This window comes from Heptranchias perlo, chromosome 6 (genome assembly GCF_035084215.1).
Source record: "Heptranchias perlo isolate sHepPer1 chromosome 6, sHepPer1.hap1, whole genome shotgun sequence".
Classification (NCBI taxonomy): Eukaryota; Metazoa; Chordata; class Chondrichthyes; order Hexanchiformes; family Hexanchidae; genus Heptranchias; species Heptranchias perlo.
Genome location: NC_090330.1, coordinates 2,123,580 through 2,140,355, shown reverse-complemented (window position 1 = coordinate 2,140,355; position 16,776 = coordinate 2,123,580). Strand labels below are relative to the sequence as shown.

Sequence of the window (16,776 nt, the reverse complement as noted above, 5' to 3'; positions counted from 1 at the left end):
TTGGAGCTGAGGACCTGCACCCAGGAGACCCTCTGCTGAGATCCCTCCAGCTCATAACAATCGGGATCCCCACAGCCCGCAGGGAGGAGACTTCCCGTCCCGAGCCACCAGCCCAGGTCCACGTGTAACGGAGAACACTCGCCCTTACCTGAGCAGACACATCAAAACATTCTCCGAACTCCAGCAAAAGGCAGTTTCTCTTAATCATTCCCCCCCACCACTAAGGTGGGGGTACAGCTCCCCAGGGTTAGCTGGGAAATCTATTGTACCTGGCTCAAGATAGGGTTTTAACAAGTGGGCCACGACATTATGGGTCAGGCTGATCCTGTCCCCACCTAATGTCCAATATGTCTTGCTGCAGTTGCAGTCACTGGACAGTGATCAGAAGTGCCACCCTTTGGTTAATTCCCTGTCGTTCCCTCCCTCCACCTCAGACCAGTTGTAGCTGCCCTGGTGGAGATCGGCCAACTCATTCTGATAATGGAGACAGGCAAACAATAGGTGAGGAATAAACAGTATGTCTCACAGCAGTGGGCAGGCTGTGCCATGCTCCCCTATGAAGGCAGTCTGTAATCAAACCTCTGGAATCCCCCAAGGATCTATCCTGGGCCTCCCTCCTATTTCTCATCTACAAGCTGCCCCTCGCCGACATCATCCGAAAACACGTCAGGTTCCACGTGGATGCTGACGACACCCAGCTCTACCTCACCACCACCTCCCTTGACCCTTGCACTGCCTCTGATCTGTCTTGCTGTTTGTCCGACACCCAGCCCAAGATGAGCAGAAATTTCCTCCGATTAAATATTTGGAAGACCGAAGCCAGTGTCTTTTATCCCCGTCACAAACTCCGTTCCCTCGCGACTGACTCCATTCCCCTACCTGGCCACTGTCCGAGACTGAACCAGACCGATCGCAACCTTGGTGTCCTATTTGGCCCTCCTGTGAAGCACCCTGAGATGTTTTACTATGATAAAGACGATACATAGATGCAAGTAGTTGTTGTTGAATGAATTTGGAAAATACAAGCAGGCCCCCCAGTGCTGAGCAGGGTGTAATCACAACAAAATATTACCAAAAGAAAGTGTGTTTTTTTTTCCTTTTCTTTCCGAGCACGATCCCAGCAGTACAACTCAATGCATCAAAGAAGCAAGCACAGTCTCTTATTTCATCTTCTTCTTCCTCCCTAAGGAATCATGCAGTTTGGATACTTCTGGCTCGAACAGATCCATGATCATGGTCCCAGACTCATCGAAGAAGTACTCGAGGCACTTGGTGAACTCCCTCTCTCGCTCCTGGTTGGTTCGGCCGTCAATGAAAACCATCTTCAAGGTGTACTGGTCATCGAACCTGAAGCACAGAATCAGTCAGTCGGTGTTCTGTAATTATCCCTACAGACAGGTTTCAGCAAGTGTTGCTGGGACACAGGCAAGGGGTTAATTTTTCGGTGGTTCAGTGAATGTAAAAGGCACATATTAATTCAACGGTACATATAGTATAATCTGGGTCGTCTCCGGCAGCTTGGAATTGTGGTCCTCAACCAAAATTAAACTAAGTAAACAGTATACTGTTTGAGGGGGATAAAAAATTAAACAAATTCACCAGTACCTCCGCAGACATGATGAGAGTTGCCAAATGTCACCGGGATCCAATCCAGCTGGGTCTTTCTGTATAGCCATTAAAAATATGCTTTTCTCTTTGTAAGAGGTATAAAATGTGAGAATCCCCATCATGACGAAATAGGTGCAGAGATGTCAAGGAAAACAGCAGAGTGCACACACACACGTTTCCTTATTTTAGCTTCTCCTGCCTCCCTCAGGAATTGTGCAGTTTGAGGGGACACTTTCAGCTCCAAAAGATCTATAAACCAGGGCCAAAAAACACACACTGCAATATTCCGTGAAAAGCCAGTCACTTAGGTTAACGCCAACAGGCGCCAATCGGCAGGGTTAAAGGCAGAAGTCCGCAACCTCCAATCTTCTGTCGCCCGGGTTAACTACATTCCACGTTCCTTGCACATCACCGTTTGGATCTCGTTCTTTCAGCCACCTCACTCCTGTCCTCGTCCAAAAATTGCTTTGCCTTATTCCTTGCCTCAAACCTTCAGAATCCCCATCCTCACCATCCCCCCACCCCGGGGCCCAAATTTCCGTTGCACTCTTGCCATAAGTTCAGGTGACCGGCTTTGCACGGAGTATATGGTAGTGTCTTATTTTTTGGCCCTGGTTTATGCATCTTTTGAAAGGGCGGTGGAAGCAGATTCAATAGTAACTTTCAAAAAGGGAATTGGATAAATATTTGAATAGGAAAAATTTGCAGGGCTATGGGGAAAGAGCAGGGGAGGAGTGGGACTAATTGGATAGCTCTTTCAAAGAGCCAGCACTGGCACGATGGGCCGAATGGCCTGCTTCTGTACTCTATGATTCTGTGAAGGATGGGGAGGGATCAGCTTTATCTCTAACTGCCTGAAAGACGCATCAGAGGGGGCAATAGCTACGTGCGGGGACTCCCCAGGCCACGAGTTTCCCTGTCCCCGATTTTGCGGAAGAGCAGCAGGCCGAGTCCAAACTGGCGGAATTGGGGCCCCAAGTTCCCCTCCATTATGCCCAAAATGTGTCCCTAATGGATGCCCACCCACAATATTAAAATTAGGTGTCCTCCCTTGAACCCACAGACTTTGCTGAAGTCAGATCAGAGGTCACGAGCAGGTGGATCCCAGTATTTACAGCGGGATGTTGGGTTAATGGAATTATGGGCCGCCCCCAATCTCTTTGATTGTGCCTTTGGGCTCCGATGTTTCACCAGGTCCGCAGTTGCCTCTGGTTAAACACAGAGGCACGAAAAGTATTTTATTGGTCCATGTTATTGCTGTAGTAGTAAAGGGGCTGATAGGTTTCATAATCCCCAAGCAAAATTGAGGGAGACAAATGTGTTCATCAATGTCTCTTGGCAAGGTACACTCCTCATTCAGGAGCATGTTGAGGGAACAGAACGTCTGTTCTCAGCTATCTCTCACTTATGTGTTTTAAAAGCATTAAACACTGCAACGACGCCAAAAGACGCTGAAAGATCAGGATTGCTCCCTCTATAAGGCACGGGCTGTCTGAGTCGCTGGTTTGTCCTGTTTGATTTTCGTGGGCCTGGAGTATTAAGATGTCAGCCTTGGCTCAGTGGGTAGCCTTGGAGTCAGAAGGTTGCGGAGCCACCCTTAAGCCAGGAGGTGCAATGGTTCAGTTAGTAAAGCCATAAAGATCAAAAAGTCCCTGCTTTCATCAACAGTTGGTGCCAATTGGGGTCGTTGTCAATTGATGGCGAGGGGGTGGGATTAAGAAAAATGCTAGATCCTGCTCATTTGTCCAGCGACTTCTGTTGGAAAGTGCTTGCACATGAACCGGCTGCCACTTCAGTGCAGTACCGAGGAAATGCTGCACTGTCGGAGGTGCCGTCTTTCGGATGAGACGTTAAACCAAGCCGTCTTTCGGATGAGACGTTAAACCAAGCCAGGAAACTGGGGAGAACTCCCCTGCTCTTTTTCGAAATACTTCCATGGGACCGAGAGGGCAAACTCAGTTTAATGTCTCATCCAAAACACGGCACCTCCGACAGTGCAGCACTCCCTCAGTACTGCACTGGGAGTACAGCCTGGATTATGTGCTCAGGTTTCTGGAGTGGAACTTGACCCCACAACCTTCTGACTCAACGGCGAGAACACTACCCGCTGACCTGTGGCTTAGTACCGCACTGAAGTAACAGGTCACTTCTACATAAAAGGATATGAAAGCACACAGCCTGCAAGGACATTCTTCGACTCTGGAAAAGGGTGCATATAGTCCCAGATGAGGGCAACTACCGCAAAGACGCAAGAGATCGTGCAAATGAGGAGCCGTCCATCAATCAGCCCGAAATTCTCCTCATACCCGTACTTCTCCAGAAGAACCTAAGGAGAAGGAAAAAGGATGAACAGAATGTTTAAAAACTCAAGGGGACAGGGTGGTGCAGGTCAGACGCTGGCCGGTCACCTCTGGAATCTGGGTTCTAACTCAGCCCTAATAGGAACTTGGGAACAGGAGGCCATTTAGTCCTTCGAGCCTGTTTACGCCATTCAATTAGACCATGGCTGATCTGTAACTTAACTCCATCTACACGCCTTGGTTCCATAACCCTAAATACCCTTACCTAACAATTTATCAATCTCAATTTTGAAATTTCCAATACTCCCCAGCCTCAACAGCTTTTTTTTGGGGGGGGGGGGCAAAGAGAAAGAGTTCCAGATTTCCATTACCCTTTGTAATGGAGGGAAATCTCCACAATCTAACTACAAGACCCCTGCATGAAGTGAGTATATATAGTCTCGTACACAGGAATAGCAGATACGCCTCAGGGCGGCTGGTATAGGGAAAGGAAAAACATCGCAGTGATTTAGGAGGGACACTCTTGCACAGCTAAGAGACACTATTGGTGCAGAGTGTAGGGAGCTTTACTCTGCATCTATCCCATCCTATACCTGACCTGGGAGTGCTTGATACTGGCTTTGGGTGTGCGAAATGGGAAATGTCCCATTCCCAACCAGCTGTCCTCACCTTGAGTAGGACAACATTCCCACAAAACAAACACAAGCAAATGAAGATATTAAAGAAATAAAAACAGAAAATGCTGGAAAGCACTCAGCAGGTCAGGCAGCGTCTGTGGAGAAAGAAACGTAAGAACACACAAAATAGGAGCAGGAGTAGGCCATCCGGCCCCTTGAGTCTGCTCCGCCATTCAATAAGATCATGGCTGATCTTCAACCTCAACTCCACTTTCCCGCCCGATCACCATATCCCTTGATTCCCCTAGAGTTCAAAAATCCACATATCTCAGCCTTGAACATTATCAACGACTAAGCATCCACAGCCCTCTGGGTGAAGAAATTTCTCCTCAACTCACTCCTAAATGGCCGACCCTTTATCCTGAGACTATGACCCTAGCTCTAGACTCTCCAGCAAGGGAAAACAGCCTCTCAGCATCTACCCTGTCAAGCCCTCTAAGAATCTTATATGTTTCAATGAGATCACCTCTCATTTTTCTAAATTCCAGAGGAGTATAGGCCCATTTTAGTCAATCTCTCTTCATAGGACAAACTTCTCATTCCAGGAATTAATCTAGCGAATCTTTGTTGCAGGCAAGTATATCCTTCCTTAGGTAAGGAGACCAAAACTGCACAGTACTCCAGGTGAGGTTTCACCAAAGCCCCGTACAATTGCAGCAAGACTTCCTTACTCTTGAACTCCAACCCCCTTGCTATAAAGGCCAACATGCCATTTGCCTTCCTAATTGCTTGCTGTACCTCTGTGTTTTGTGTACAAGGACACCCAAATCCCTCTGAACACCAACATTTAACACTTTCTCACCATTTAAAAAATATTCCGTTTTTTTATTCTTCCTACCAAAGTGAATAATCTCACATTTCCGCACATTATACTCCATCTGCCACCTTCTTGCCCACTCACTTAACCTGTCCATAACCCTTTGCGTCCTCCTCAAAGCTTACTTTCCCATCTAGCTTTGTATTGTCAGCAAACTTGGACACATTACACTCGGTCCCTTCATCTAAGTCATTAATATAGATTGTAAATAGCTGAGGCCCAAGCACCGATCCTTGTGGCACTCCATTAGTTACAGTCTGCCAACCTGAAAACGGCCCGTTTCTTCCTACTCTCTGTTTTCTGTCCTTTAACCAATCCTCTATCCATGCTAATATATTACCCCAATCCATGAGCCCTAATCTTGTGTAGGGAAATGTAGGGTTGACATTTCAGGTTAATATCTTTCTGATGAAAGATCATCAAGGAGGTCCAGAGAGGAAGCATCAGGTCTCCCCAGTAGTTGCCTTGTATGCACACATGGAATGGAAGAGAAAGTTTAGTGAGTTGTGTTATGTACTTGGAGTGTTACAGTTGGCCATCTATTGGCAGTACTATATAAATAGCTGGAGTAAGCATGGTAGACACATTAACAAAAGCAGTAAGCCATCATCCAAAGCAGGGCATCTTAATGGTTTAAAATCAGTCTGTACTGATTAGATGACACTACATGTGGGAACAAGTTGTAGGCGAACAGCAAGGAAACCACATGGCCACTTTCCTACCTTTTTAGCGGCGTCGTCCAAGGCGTTTTTCACAGCTGCACCGTCCCACTTGTCAATCTTAACTGGCTTGTCATCAATCTTCCACTAGGAAAGTATAATCAAGAATCATTCAGCCCATCACATCAGTGCAGGCTCCACTGACTTGCCCTGTCCTCATATGCTCTTATAAATCTTTCTTTTTCAAATATTTATTCATTTGCCATCTAAAAGCTATTATGGATTCTACTTTCACTGCTGTTTCTGATAGGATATACCATGTCTTAACAACTTTGCATCAAAAATCCTCTTAACCACTCCCTTTGTTCTTATTATCTTAAATTTACACCCTCCAGTTACTGATTCATTAGAGGGTATCGTTTTTGATTATTTACCTTACCAAAACCTTTTATATTTTGAACACCTCCATCAGAGCTCCTCTTAACTTTCTCTGTACTGGTGAAAAGGAGCCAAATTTCTCTAATGTCTCCTCATAACTAAAGCCTGTTATCCCTGGTATCACCTCTTCTGCACCCTCTTCATGGCCTTGAAATCCTTCTTAACGTAGGGCACCCAAAACTGAATACCATGTCTGACTGGATTCTAAACAATGATCTGTATAGGTTTATTGTCACCTCTTGGCTTTTGTATTATGTCCCTATTTATAAAACCTAGGATCCCAAAGGTTTTTGTTTACAGCTTTATCAACTTTTAAAGCACAGAAGGCCACACTCCAGCAAATGCAGAACAGGTCAGTTTTGGAAGTTAGTACACCAATGCTCAGTGCCATGTAGTGAGTGAGCAGGACTCGAGCCTGCATCCGTCAGACTGACACAGGCTCGAGTTTGCCTTGCTGACCTCCTGACCTGAACAGCAAAGGAAAGGAGAGCGTTTCTCAGCGAAGGTGGTGGGGGAAAAACACAGGGATAGAGTCATACCTCTGTGTCACCAACCAGTGGCTACAGGGAGGCATTGGCATCAGGCCTGCGTACTTCGTTGCAGAGATGTCAGAGCACAGAGAAGGTTTACCCAAAGATAACCCCTTTAAAATAGAAGATTTTACAATCCTTGGATTGTGACTGCTTTACCTCCTTGGTTACTGAATGGTGGTAGGTATTTGTTAAGTAAATATACACATGAAGTACATTTAGCTGTATTGTGTGAGTGTATTAAGTTGTTTGCTACTAAAATTAGTGCATGTGGCTAAAACAGTGTCGCCACAGCCACACCTATGGCTAGTCAGTGATTTCAACTGGACAGGAGCATCTCTAAGATTTAATGCACTGCTTCAGAAGCCCTTAGAAAGTGTCCTGCTCACTCAAATGCAACCACACCAAGCTGTTTAAAGCTGCCATGGTGATATCAGTCCTTTATCTGATGCTTTGCACTGCATCCAAATTGAGGGGCTTGCAATCATTTGTTTTAATGTTAGTGACTGTAAGAATATAGATATGTTTTTACATTACTTTTGTTTCTAACAAAGACAGAATAATAATGTAGACAGAATTAGTTTAAACCGTATTCTCGCAAATTCTGTCTTTTCCCCTCAATGACGCTGATAACATCGGAGAGGGCGAGTTGCAGGGCCGAAGACATTGTACTGTACGGATAGGCACATAAAGGATAAATAAGCTAGGTGGATAATACTGATCTTAAAGGGTTGTTAGGATTAAAACACAGGCTTTTGATCACAGCAGGGTGTTATCAGAAGTATCAGCACGGTAACACATATATTCAGAACCTCTCTGGCCACAGGGGATGTGCCAGAGGACTGGAGAACCGCTAATGTAGTACCATTATTCAAGAAGGGGAGTAGGGAAAAACCGGGGAACTACAGGCCAGTGAGCCTAACATCAGTGGTAGGAAAATTATTGGAAAAAATTCTGAAGGACAAAATTAGTCTCCACTTGGAGAAGCAAGGATTAATCAGGGATAGTCAACATGGCTTTGTCAAGGGAAGATCATGTCTGACTAATTTGATTGAATTTTTTGAGGGGGTGACTAGGCGTGTGGATGAGGGTAACGCAGTGGATGTGGTATACATGGATTTCAGTAAGGCCTTCGATAAAGTCCCCCACAGGAGACTGGTCAAGAAGGTACGAGCCCATGGAATCCAGGGTGCCTTGGCACTTTGGATACAAAACTGGCTTAGTGGCAGAAGGCAGAGGGTGATGGTCGAAGGTTGTTTTTGTGACTGGAAGCCTGTGGCCAGTGGGGTACCACAGGGATCTGTGCTGGGGCCCTTGCTGTTTGTGGTCTACATTAACGACTTGGATATGAATGTAAAAGGTATGATCAGTAAGTTTGCTGATGATACAAAAATTGGTAGGGTGGTAAATAGCGAGGAGGATAGCCTCAGTCTGCAGGACGATATAGATGGGTTGATCAGATGGGCGGAACAGTGGCAAATGGAATTTAACCCGGAAAAGTGCGAGGTGATGCACTTTGGAGGGACTAACAAGGCAAGGGAATACACAATGAATGGGAAGACCCTAGGCAAGACAGAGGGTCAGAGGGATCTTGGTGTGCAAGTTCACAGATCCCTGAAGGCGGCGGAACAGGTAGATAAGGTGGTAAAGAAGGCATATGGGATACTTGCCTTTATTAGCCGAGGCATAGAATATAAGAGCAAGGAGGTTATGATGGAGCTGTATAAAACACTGGTTAGGCCACAGCTGGAGTACTGTGTGCAGTTCTGGTCGCCGCACTACAGGAAGGATGTGATCGCTTTGGAGAGGGTGCAGAGGAGATTCACCAGGATGTTACCAGGGCTGGAGCGCTTCAGCTATGAAGAGAGACTGGGAAGATTGGGTTTGTTTTCCTTGGAGCAGAGGAGGCTGAGGGGGGACATGATTGAGGTGTACAAAATTATGAGGGGCACAGATAGGATGGATACTAAGGAGCTTTTTCCCTTCGTTGAGGGTTCTATAACAAGGGGGCATAGATTCAAGGTAAAAGGCGGGAGGTTTAGAGGGGATTTGAGAAAGAACTTTTTCACCCAGAGGGTGGTTGGAGTCTGGAACTCACTGCCTGAGAGGGTTGTGGAGGCAGGAACCCTCACAACATTCAAGAAGCATTTGGATGAGCACTTGAAATGCCATAGCATACAAGGCTACGGACCAAATGCTGGAATATGGGATTAGATTAGACTGGGCTTGATGGCTGGCACGGACACGATGGGCCGAAGGGCCTCTATCCGTACTCTATGACTCTATGACTATGGTACGAAAAGACGAGGCCCCTCATCCCTATCTCAGTCACAGTCATTTGTCTTCACAAATGCTACGGTCAGTGCTCCTCTGGCCTTTCCTCTTTCATTCCTCCTTAGCTGCAAATATGGCACCCTAGACACTCTTCCTACACCCTATTCTGTGCATTGCCGATTTTAAAAAAAGGGATTTTTTTTATTTTAAGCAAGAAAAACCCAGAAGAAATCCAGGAGGAAAAAATAAGAGCTCAAAATACCAATGTAAATGCAGAGAAAATTGGTGCTAGTTTTTATTTTGAATATCATACCTCAAGTAAACAAGCAAGGCTAATTAGCAAGGCTCAATGGGTCATTAAATAGTTACAAAAAATAGAGAAAATGAAGGGATAATAAGCATTCACATTTATTCAGGTATCAAGTTTCTTTCTGTAACTGCCTGATGTGCTTGTCAACTTGGCAAACAATACTACTGGAATTAGGTAAAGAAACTGGGTGACTTTAGAACCTATGTTTTCCATCATCTGTTTACAGCTGACACTGAAAGGTTTCATTTATTATATTATATTGCATGAAGTCTTTGCATATTCCAATTTAAATTTCTGATTAACTTTATTTATGCTCATTCGGCCGAGATATCAGTACCTTCTCAGCTCCGTCCAACAATATATCTAATGTGCTAGAGTGACATAGGAACAGGAACAGGCTACTCAGCCCCTTGAGCTTGTTCCATTGTCACTCCAGTTAAGTTTGTGGCCTCTGTGATTCACTTGTTATATAACTACTTTTATGGCAAATTTATAGCCGTAATGGTGCAAACTAGAATAAAACTCAGTTTGGAGCTGCTAAATTGCATTGCTGCACTGATCCAAGTCCCATTTCAACCAGTAATGTGGCAATTGAACATTATGTGGGCATCAGTATAACAGCTGGAGCTGAATCAACACCCCTGAATCCAGCAATAAACACAATGAAACTGTTCTCTTGTGTATCTCCACCAACCATGGCAAATCCAATCCCATCAATATAGATCAGGTGCTTTGACTTCCTTTGCAATTATGAGCACTGCTGCACAGGCATGTGATATACCAATTTTATCAAACACATCACATGCCTATGCCATCACACAATGTGCAACATCCTTGTGAATTCACAAGTAGAGAATTTGGACTGTTAAGATAATTTTTAAAATGGGTCTTTACATTTTTACCAATCCTAGAAAAAAAAATCTAGGAATTAATCAGTGAAAATTGGTTTTGAAAAAAATTGTAAGGGTCTCTAAAGATGTTCTATCTCAATCAGAGAGCGTGGCTAGCGAGGAGGATGGAGTAGATGTCAAGAAAAAGGGCCAAAGATGATGGTTTTGGACTTTTCAATGTGGAGCTGGAGAAATACCTGATACCAGACAAGCACTCAGAAGACACAGATGCTGTTGCAGGGTCAAAAGGGTAGAGCAGTGTACAAGTGAAAGATGAACCCGTGCCTGCAGATGATGCTACAACAGGCATAAGAGGAAGGTGCCGAGAATAGACCCTGAAGATGATGGTGCGGGGGGGGGGGAAAGAGAAAAAAAAGAGGAGCTTTTGCGGGGGGAAGGGAGGAGGAGGAGGAAGAAAGAAGGGGAGCCAATGTTGGAGATGTTCTGACTTTAATCGCGTCAGTGTGGGCTGGATTTGAACGCGGGTGTTAGACGCAAAAGGCCAGCGGCTAACCCACTTTTGCAAAGAATATAAGAAATAGGAGCAGGAGTAGGCCATACGGCCCCTCAAGCCTGCTCCGCCATTCAATCAGATCGTGGCTAATCTTCAACCTCAACTCCACTGTTGTCTGGGGGACAGTGACCTCCGTGCGCCGCTCTCCCCGTTTAGATGTGCCATATGGTGCCAATCTCTAGCGGTCAGCTGAGGAGTGCGGCCGCACCGGTCCCTGCCTATGCAACGTGCGGCCGCACCGGTCCCTGCCTATGCAACAAGAGGCCACAACCGGTTGGCGTGATCTATAATCCAGCCCACCCAGCGGCATCATTTACAGCGGGGGAAAGCACACGTCGGCCACCAGCTGCACCGGAAAAGCGCCAAATCCAACCGGGGGCAGGGGAAAAGGGGCAGCCATTTAGAATGATTTCCCCGCCCCGCCCCCCCCCCCCCCCCCCAGGGAGTCATTGGAAGAGGTACAACTGAGACCCTGTGAGGGGTCTGGCGCCAGAGACGAGCTACCAAACTTCATATTGGCCGCAGGAAACGAAAGAGCGCAGGCCTCGCCGCCGCCGCCACCACAGAGGAGGACGGTTTCACTTTCTACTGACCCCCAAACTCGACATTTACCACAGGATTTTTCACTAAAACGTCAAATTCTTGCATTAAACCCGATCTGCTGCGATAAAGGAGCGAGACGCCCACTTACTTTGGCCAGAAAACCGTTCTTCCCGCCTCTCGCCGCCATTTTGTCTCTTCGAGCTGCCGGACCCGAGCTGGATGGCGTCTATTGGGTCAGCGGGTCAGCCAATCGCAGGCCGACGTTTTCCTGACACGTCACAAGAGACGGGACGCGTCTCGACGGACGTTGGCGATTGGTGATCACCTGCAGGGAACCAGCCAGTGAGACCGGGGGGGGGCGAAGAGACTACAACTCCCAGAATCCTTCGCGCCACGCGTCCGTCAACCGGCTGGTCGCCGCAGAGGGCATTGTGGGAGTTGTAGTCAATTGCGCGGTGGCGGCGGGGGGGGCAAGACGTCATTTGACTCCCACAATGCAACGTTCCCCGGCCGGCTGGCGTTGCGGTTGCCATAGGGACGGCCGTTGGAGCGGCCCGGTGGGGGAATCAGGTTAAAAAGTTAAAATTCAGGCTAAATTCAATTCGACAATACAAACCGAGAAGGATTATCAGCGTCGGAGAAAACACCAGCAAGGCGGGATTGAAATTTTAATTATGGATCGTGTCTGTCAGTCAGAACAGGTAGAGAGTCCTGTGTGCACCTGGGGGGAGGGGCGGTCTGGAAGCACAGACAGCACAGGAGGAGGCCACTCGGCCCACCGTGTCTGTGCTGGCTCTTTGAAAGAGCTGTGCAATTACTCCCACTGCTCTTTCCCCGTAGACCTGCAGATTTTTCCCCTTCAAGTATTTCTCCAATTCCCTTTTGAAAGTTACTATTGAACCTGTTTGCATACCAGATCGTAACAATTCGCTGCGTAAAAGAAATTTCTCCCCTCATCTCCCACCACCACCGTTCTTTTGCTAATTATCTTCTAGATCGTAACAGTCAGAAGGTTCAGCTGCAGAAGATCAACTGATAACAACAACAACTTGCATTTCTATGGTACCTTTAACATAGTAACACGTCCCAAGGCTCTTCACAGGAGCGTTATCAGACAAAATTTGACACTGCACCACAAAAGGAGATATTAGAACAGGTGACCAAAAGCTTGATGTTAAGGAGCGAATTAAAGAACGAGAGAGTGGTAGAGAGGCGGAGAGGTCTAGGGAGGGAATTCCAGAGCTTAGAGCCTAGGCAGCTGAAGGCACGGCTGCCAATAATGGGGTGATGGAAATCGGGGATGCGCAAGAGGCCAGAATTGGAGGAACGCAGAGAGCTCGGAGGGTTATAGGGCTGGAGGAGGTTACAGAGGTAGGGAGGGGCGAGGCCATGGAGGGATTTGAAAATACGGATGAGAATTTTAAAATCGAGGCATTGACAGACTGGCATCCAATGTATTTCAGCGAGCGCTGGGGTGATGGGTAAACGGGACTTGGTGCGAGTTAGGATACGGGCAGCAGAGTTCTGTATAAATTCAAGTTTACGGAGGGTGGAAGATGGGAGGCCGTCCAGGAGAGCATTGGAATAATCGAGTGACAAAGGCACGGTTGAGGGTTTCAACAGCAGATGAGCTGAGGCAGGGGCAGAGACGGGTGATAGGGAACTGGGAATATAAATTACCATTAATCATCAATAATGATTACTTTCACAAAGTATCCACTAGTAACATGCCCTCCATTATCATAAGACCATAAGAGATACGAGCAGGAGTAGGCCATTCGGCCCCTCGAGCCTGCTCCGCCATTTAATGAGATCATGGCTGATCTGATTTTTACCTCAACTCCACTTTCCCGCCCTTTCCCCATATCCTTTGACTCCCTTGCTGATCCATCAGCTTAAAGTCAATAATTCAAATTAAACCGTGACAATTTTAAGCTAGTGAATGGCAAATGTACGACTGATGTCGGAAAGCTCTAAAGAAAGGTTGGGTAGTGGAGGCAAAAACCTTACAATTATTAAGGCAGCAGGATGCTGTAATGGGGGTGGGGGGGCAGTGATATGGATTTTACTAGATTTATGAGCCAAATTGGCCAGAACGACTTTCCTCATTTATGTTTTGATCTCGTGGGAGGCAGAGAGAAATGGAAAGAAGTGAGAGTAAGAGAGAGAGAAATGGAGAAGTATGGGAAGAGAGAACAGAAAGACATGGGGAGGGATGTAGAGAAACCGAGAGAAGGGGAGAGAACAGAGGGAGAAATGTAGAGGGAAGGGGAGAGAGAACAGAAAGGGAGGAGGCGCATAAAGCGGAATAGAAGGAGGGAGAAAGAGAAATGGAGAAGAAAGGGAGAAGGAAAAAGAGGAGAGACAAGGGGTGGAGATTAGCAAATGCCAGAGGACAGGGGAAAAGGGAAGAGATAGGGGAAAAGAGTTGGGGGGGGGGGGAAGAAGGCAAGGGTGGGAAGCAAGAGAAAGGGAGTTGCAGTAAGAGGAGCAGAGGGCAAGAGCAGGTGGGGAGAGAAAGGAGAGGAAACTAAAGGGATTTTTTTTGATCACTTAAATGCTTATTAAAATGTCAGGGTGTAATGATAAGCTATGTATCACAAACACATGACACCTGATCAACAACAATCTAAAGATCACCTTTCTGATTTTGAATATTTGTAAGTTTTTCAATTATCTAATCACAAGGTTGAAAATGTGGAATTCTGACTGGCTCAACAATCTAAGTGCAAATTTCATTGAAGATAGTCCAAGATGGCGTGCTGCAGATTCTTGAAATAGCAAAGATTAGAGGGTAGATACCATCAGAGAAATGCTTCAATACCATATCATGTCTCTCTGCATCATCTTCATGCACCTCACATACAATTAATTAATTTGAAATGCATTGATGCATTGACTGTTACTATGAAGACAAATGCAGCAGCCAATTAACGTACAGCAAGATCCCACAACGGCAATGTGATGAATGACCAGTTAATCTGTTTTTTGGGTAATGAAATGATCTGCTAATCTGTTTTTGATGACTGATGGAGGAAGATACCAGGAGAAATCCCTGCTCTTCTTCGAATAAATACACATTACCTTGTTGAGAAATGCATGGATCCTTTTGTTCAGTTTGGCGATAGTATCTAACACCAATTGAATCGGGTCTTTCTTCCTGTAGACTGGGTTCAATTTCTCAGCTTTCTTGCAATGGCTCTGGGTGCCCAAATGCCTCTTGATATCTTTCTCCCCGTGCCTGGCAAAGCTCAGGTAGGCCTCGCACACTATGCAGTAAAAGTTCTGGTTGCACTCTGGAACTGGCTGAATGCATGGGTATTTGATCACCCATTCGGTCTTGAACTGGTGGAGCTTTTTGTTGCATTGGTTCTTCATCCTCTTTTATTACTTCTTTGAGAAATTTGCTGTGAGATTCAGGAGGGGAAGGAGCCCAAGAGTCAAACAGGGAAGTGGAGACTTGAGGGAATCTCGCACTCCCTGCAGCTCCAGGCTTCTCAATTCTTGATTTATGAAATTGTTGTGCAGACTATATTTTCCAAGCAAAATAAGTCATGATGCTTTAGGTGCCCTTACTGAAGTGGGAAGATATCTCTCAGTAACACACACGTCACAATAACATGCTGTGACAGAGCAAGTGTAAATCCTACCTTATGGCGGTTGAATTTTTAATCAGGTTAACCTTTTTGTCACTTTTTTTTCAAAAAAAAATAATTTTCTGCGTTTTCTCCTCCTCTCCTGCAGAGCTGAACCGTGTTGGGATACGGTTGTTCCACATGCGCCAACATCCCGAGTGCCCATTCTTCATTGGTGAGCCTAGAAAGTTAATTTCCAATCGGGATCACCAGCTTTTGCTCACGCAAGTCAGAGAAGAGATCCTTAACACCACCTCTCCACCTACTTGCGTACCATGCAGTTTCTTGTAGGCAGGGGTCTCTGGCATTGGAAATGTCCACTCAAAAGTGCGGGGATTTTATTTAAGTATCAATTTGGGGATAGGGATGTCCTGCTTGCCATTTTTCAATGTTGAGATCTTCATTTCTACACCGTGCCCCAATGAAATAGACATCCACGGTTTTCAGGTAATGGTAAGTAATGCAGAGAGTCACAGAAAGGATACAGTCCTAAGTATTAAGGTAAGTGTCTTCCAGCCATTTCTTATCCATTTTCCTTTTTGTTTCTCTGCCGGTACTCATCAAAAGTCCAAATGGAGCTTTGTGCCAATTGTTTTAATTTTTTTGGTCCCCTGCACCATTCCCTGCACCAATGGGCTTCCCAATGGGAACTCTCCCTATCTGAGTTGTTTGGAAGAAGAGGAGGACCATGGCAGGTCTTCTGTGCCCACCTGCTGGTACTTGCGTATCTGCTCCTTTGAGACGGTGGTGAACATATTCAGTAGACTATTTAATACTGGTGGAGGCTCCTATTCCCAAGGGAAGCTGGAACAGCAGACCTGATGGTACAAATAAGATACATGAATAACCATGGAAGAGCCACAATCACAGCATGAAAGAAGGTATGCTGGGTGGTCGAGAACCAGTGTACCCAAATTGGCTGTGTTCAGCAGGGTGCTACCAATATCCTCAGGCCTTGGCACACCTACCTGATAACAGCCATTGGAAACTATTTTCACAAGGACTGGATCATCAGAGAGGTAGATGCAGCATTGTGCCACCTGCTGAAAGGACATCTGCAGCTACCATGCAACATAGGGTTGGCACATCCACTGATAATAACAGCCGGATACTTGGCTCCACCTCCTTTTAGGCATGCTGCAATGCAAACTTATGGGGATGGTTTTGTGGAGTGTAACATAGGAACAGGAAGAGGCCATTCAGCCCCTCAAGCCTGTTCAGCCATTCAGTTAGATCATGGCTGATCTGTACCTCAACTCCATTTACCCGCCTTTGCTCCATATCCCTTGATATCCTTACCCAACGAAAAATGTATTGATCTCAGTATAGATTTTACCAAAGGAAATTATCGTATATTTATTCTTTTAAAATGAGTTTGAGGACCATGAAACAACGAGACATCTGATTAATAAGCTTTATTCATGAAAACATTGATATAACCCATTACATGCAGTGCCCAGGAGACTGGTACCGGAAGTGTCTTACATGCAATGGACTCATCGGGTGTTGTAAGCGTGTTGTCTTGACTGCTCACACTACCCTAAGCAAGATGTGGAGATGCCGGTGATGGACTGGGGTTGA

At 46.0% G+C, this 16,776-nt stretch overlaps 2 protein-coding genes across 5 annotated transcripts in view; one reads left to right on the top strand and one right to left on the bottom strand.

Annotated features, from left to right (window-relative positions):
• Positions 1-993: 993 nt before the first annotated feature.
• On the bottom strand, positions 994-11,813 carry spcs2 (signal peptidase complex subunit 2). The gene is made up of 5 exons (XM_067985591.1): positions 11,709-11,813; positions 6,125-6,208; positions 3,775-3,934; positions 1,606-1,741; positions 994-1,347 (listed from the first exon to the last, which is right to left on the bottom strand). The coding sequence occupies exons 1-5, from the start codon at positions 11,745-11,747 to the stop codon at positions 1,161-1,163; spliced, it is 606 nt and encodes a 201-aa protein (XP_067841692.1). The 5' UTR covers positions 11,748-11,813; the 3' UTR covers positions 994-1,160.
• A 266-nt stretch (positions 11,814-12,079) lies between these two features.
• Positions 12,080-16,776, top strand: part of xrra1 (X-ray radiation resistance associated 1) — a 47,711-nt gene continuing 43,014 nt past the window's right edge. For 2 of the 4 annotated variants that reach the window (XM_067985589.1, XM_067985587.1), the window contains exons 1-2: positions 12,080-12,261; positions 15,305-15,370. In XM_067985589.1, the coding sequence (XP_067841690.1) occupies positions 15,337-15,370 (34 nt within the window). In that variant the 5' untranslated portion in view covers positions 12,080-12,261; positions 15,305-15,336. Of the gene's footprint in view, positions 12,262-12,665; positions 12,717-15,304; positions 15,371-16,776 lie in introns of those variants that run through there. The other 2 variants (XM_067985588.1, XM_067985590.1) reach the window with 2 other exon arrangements.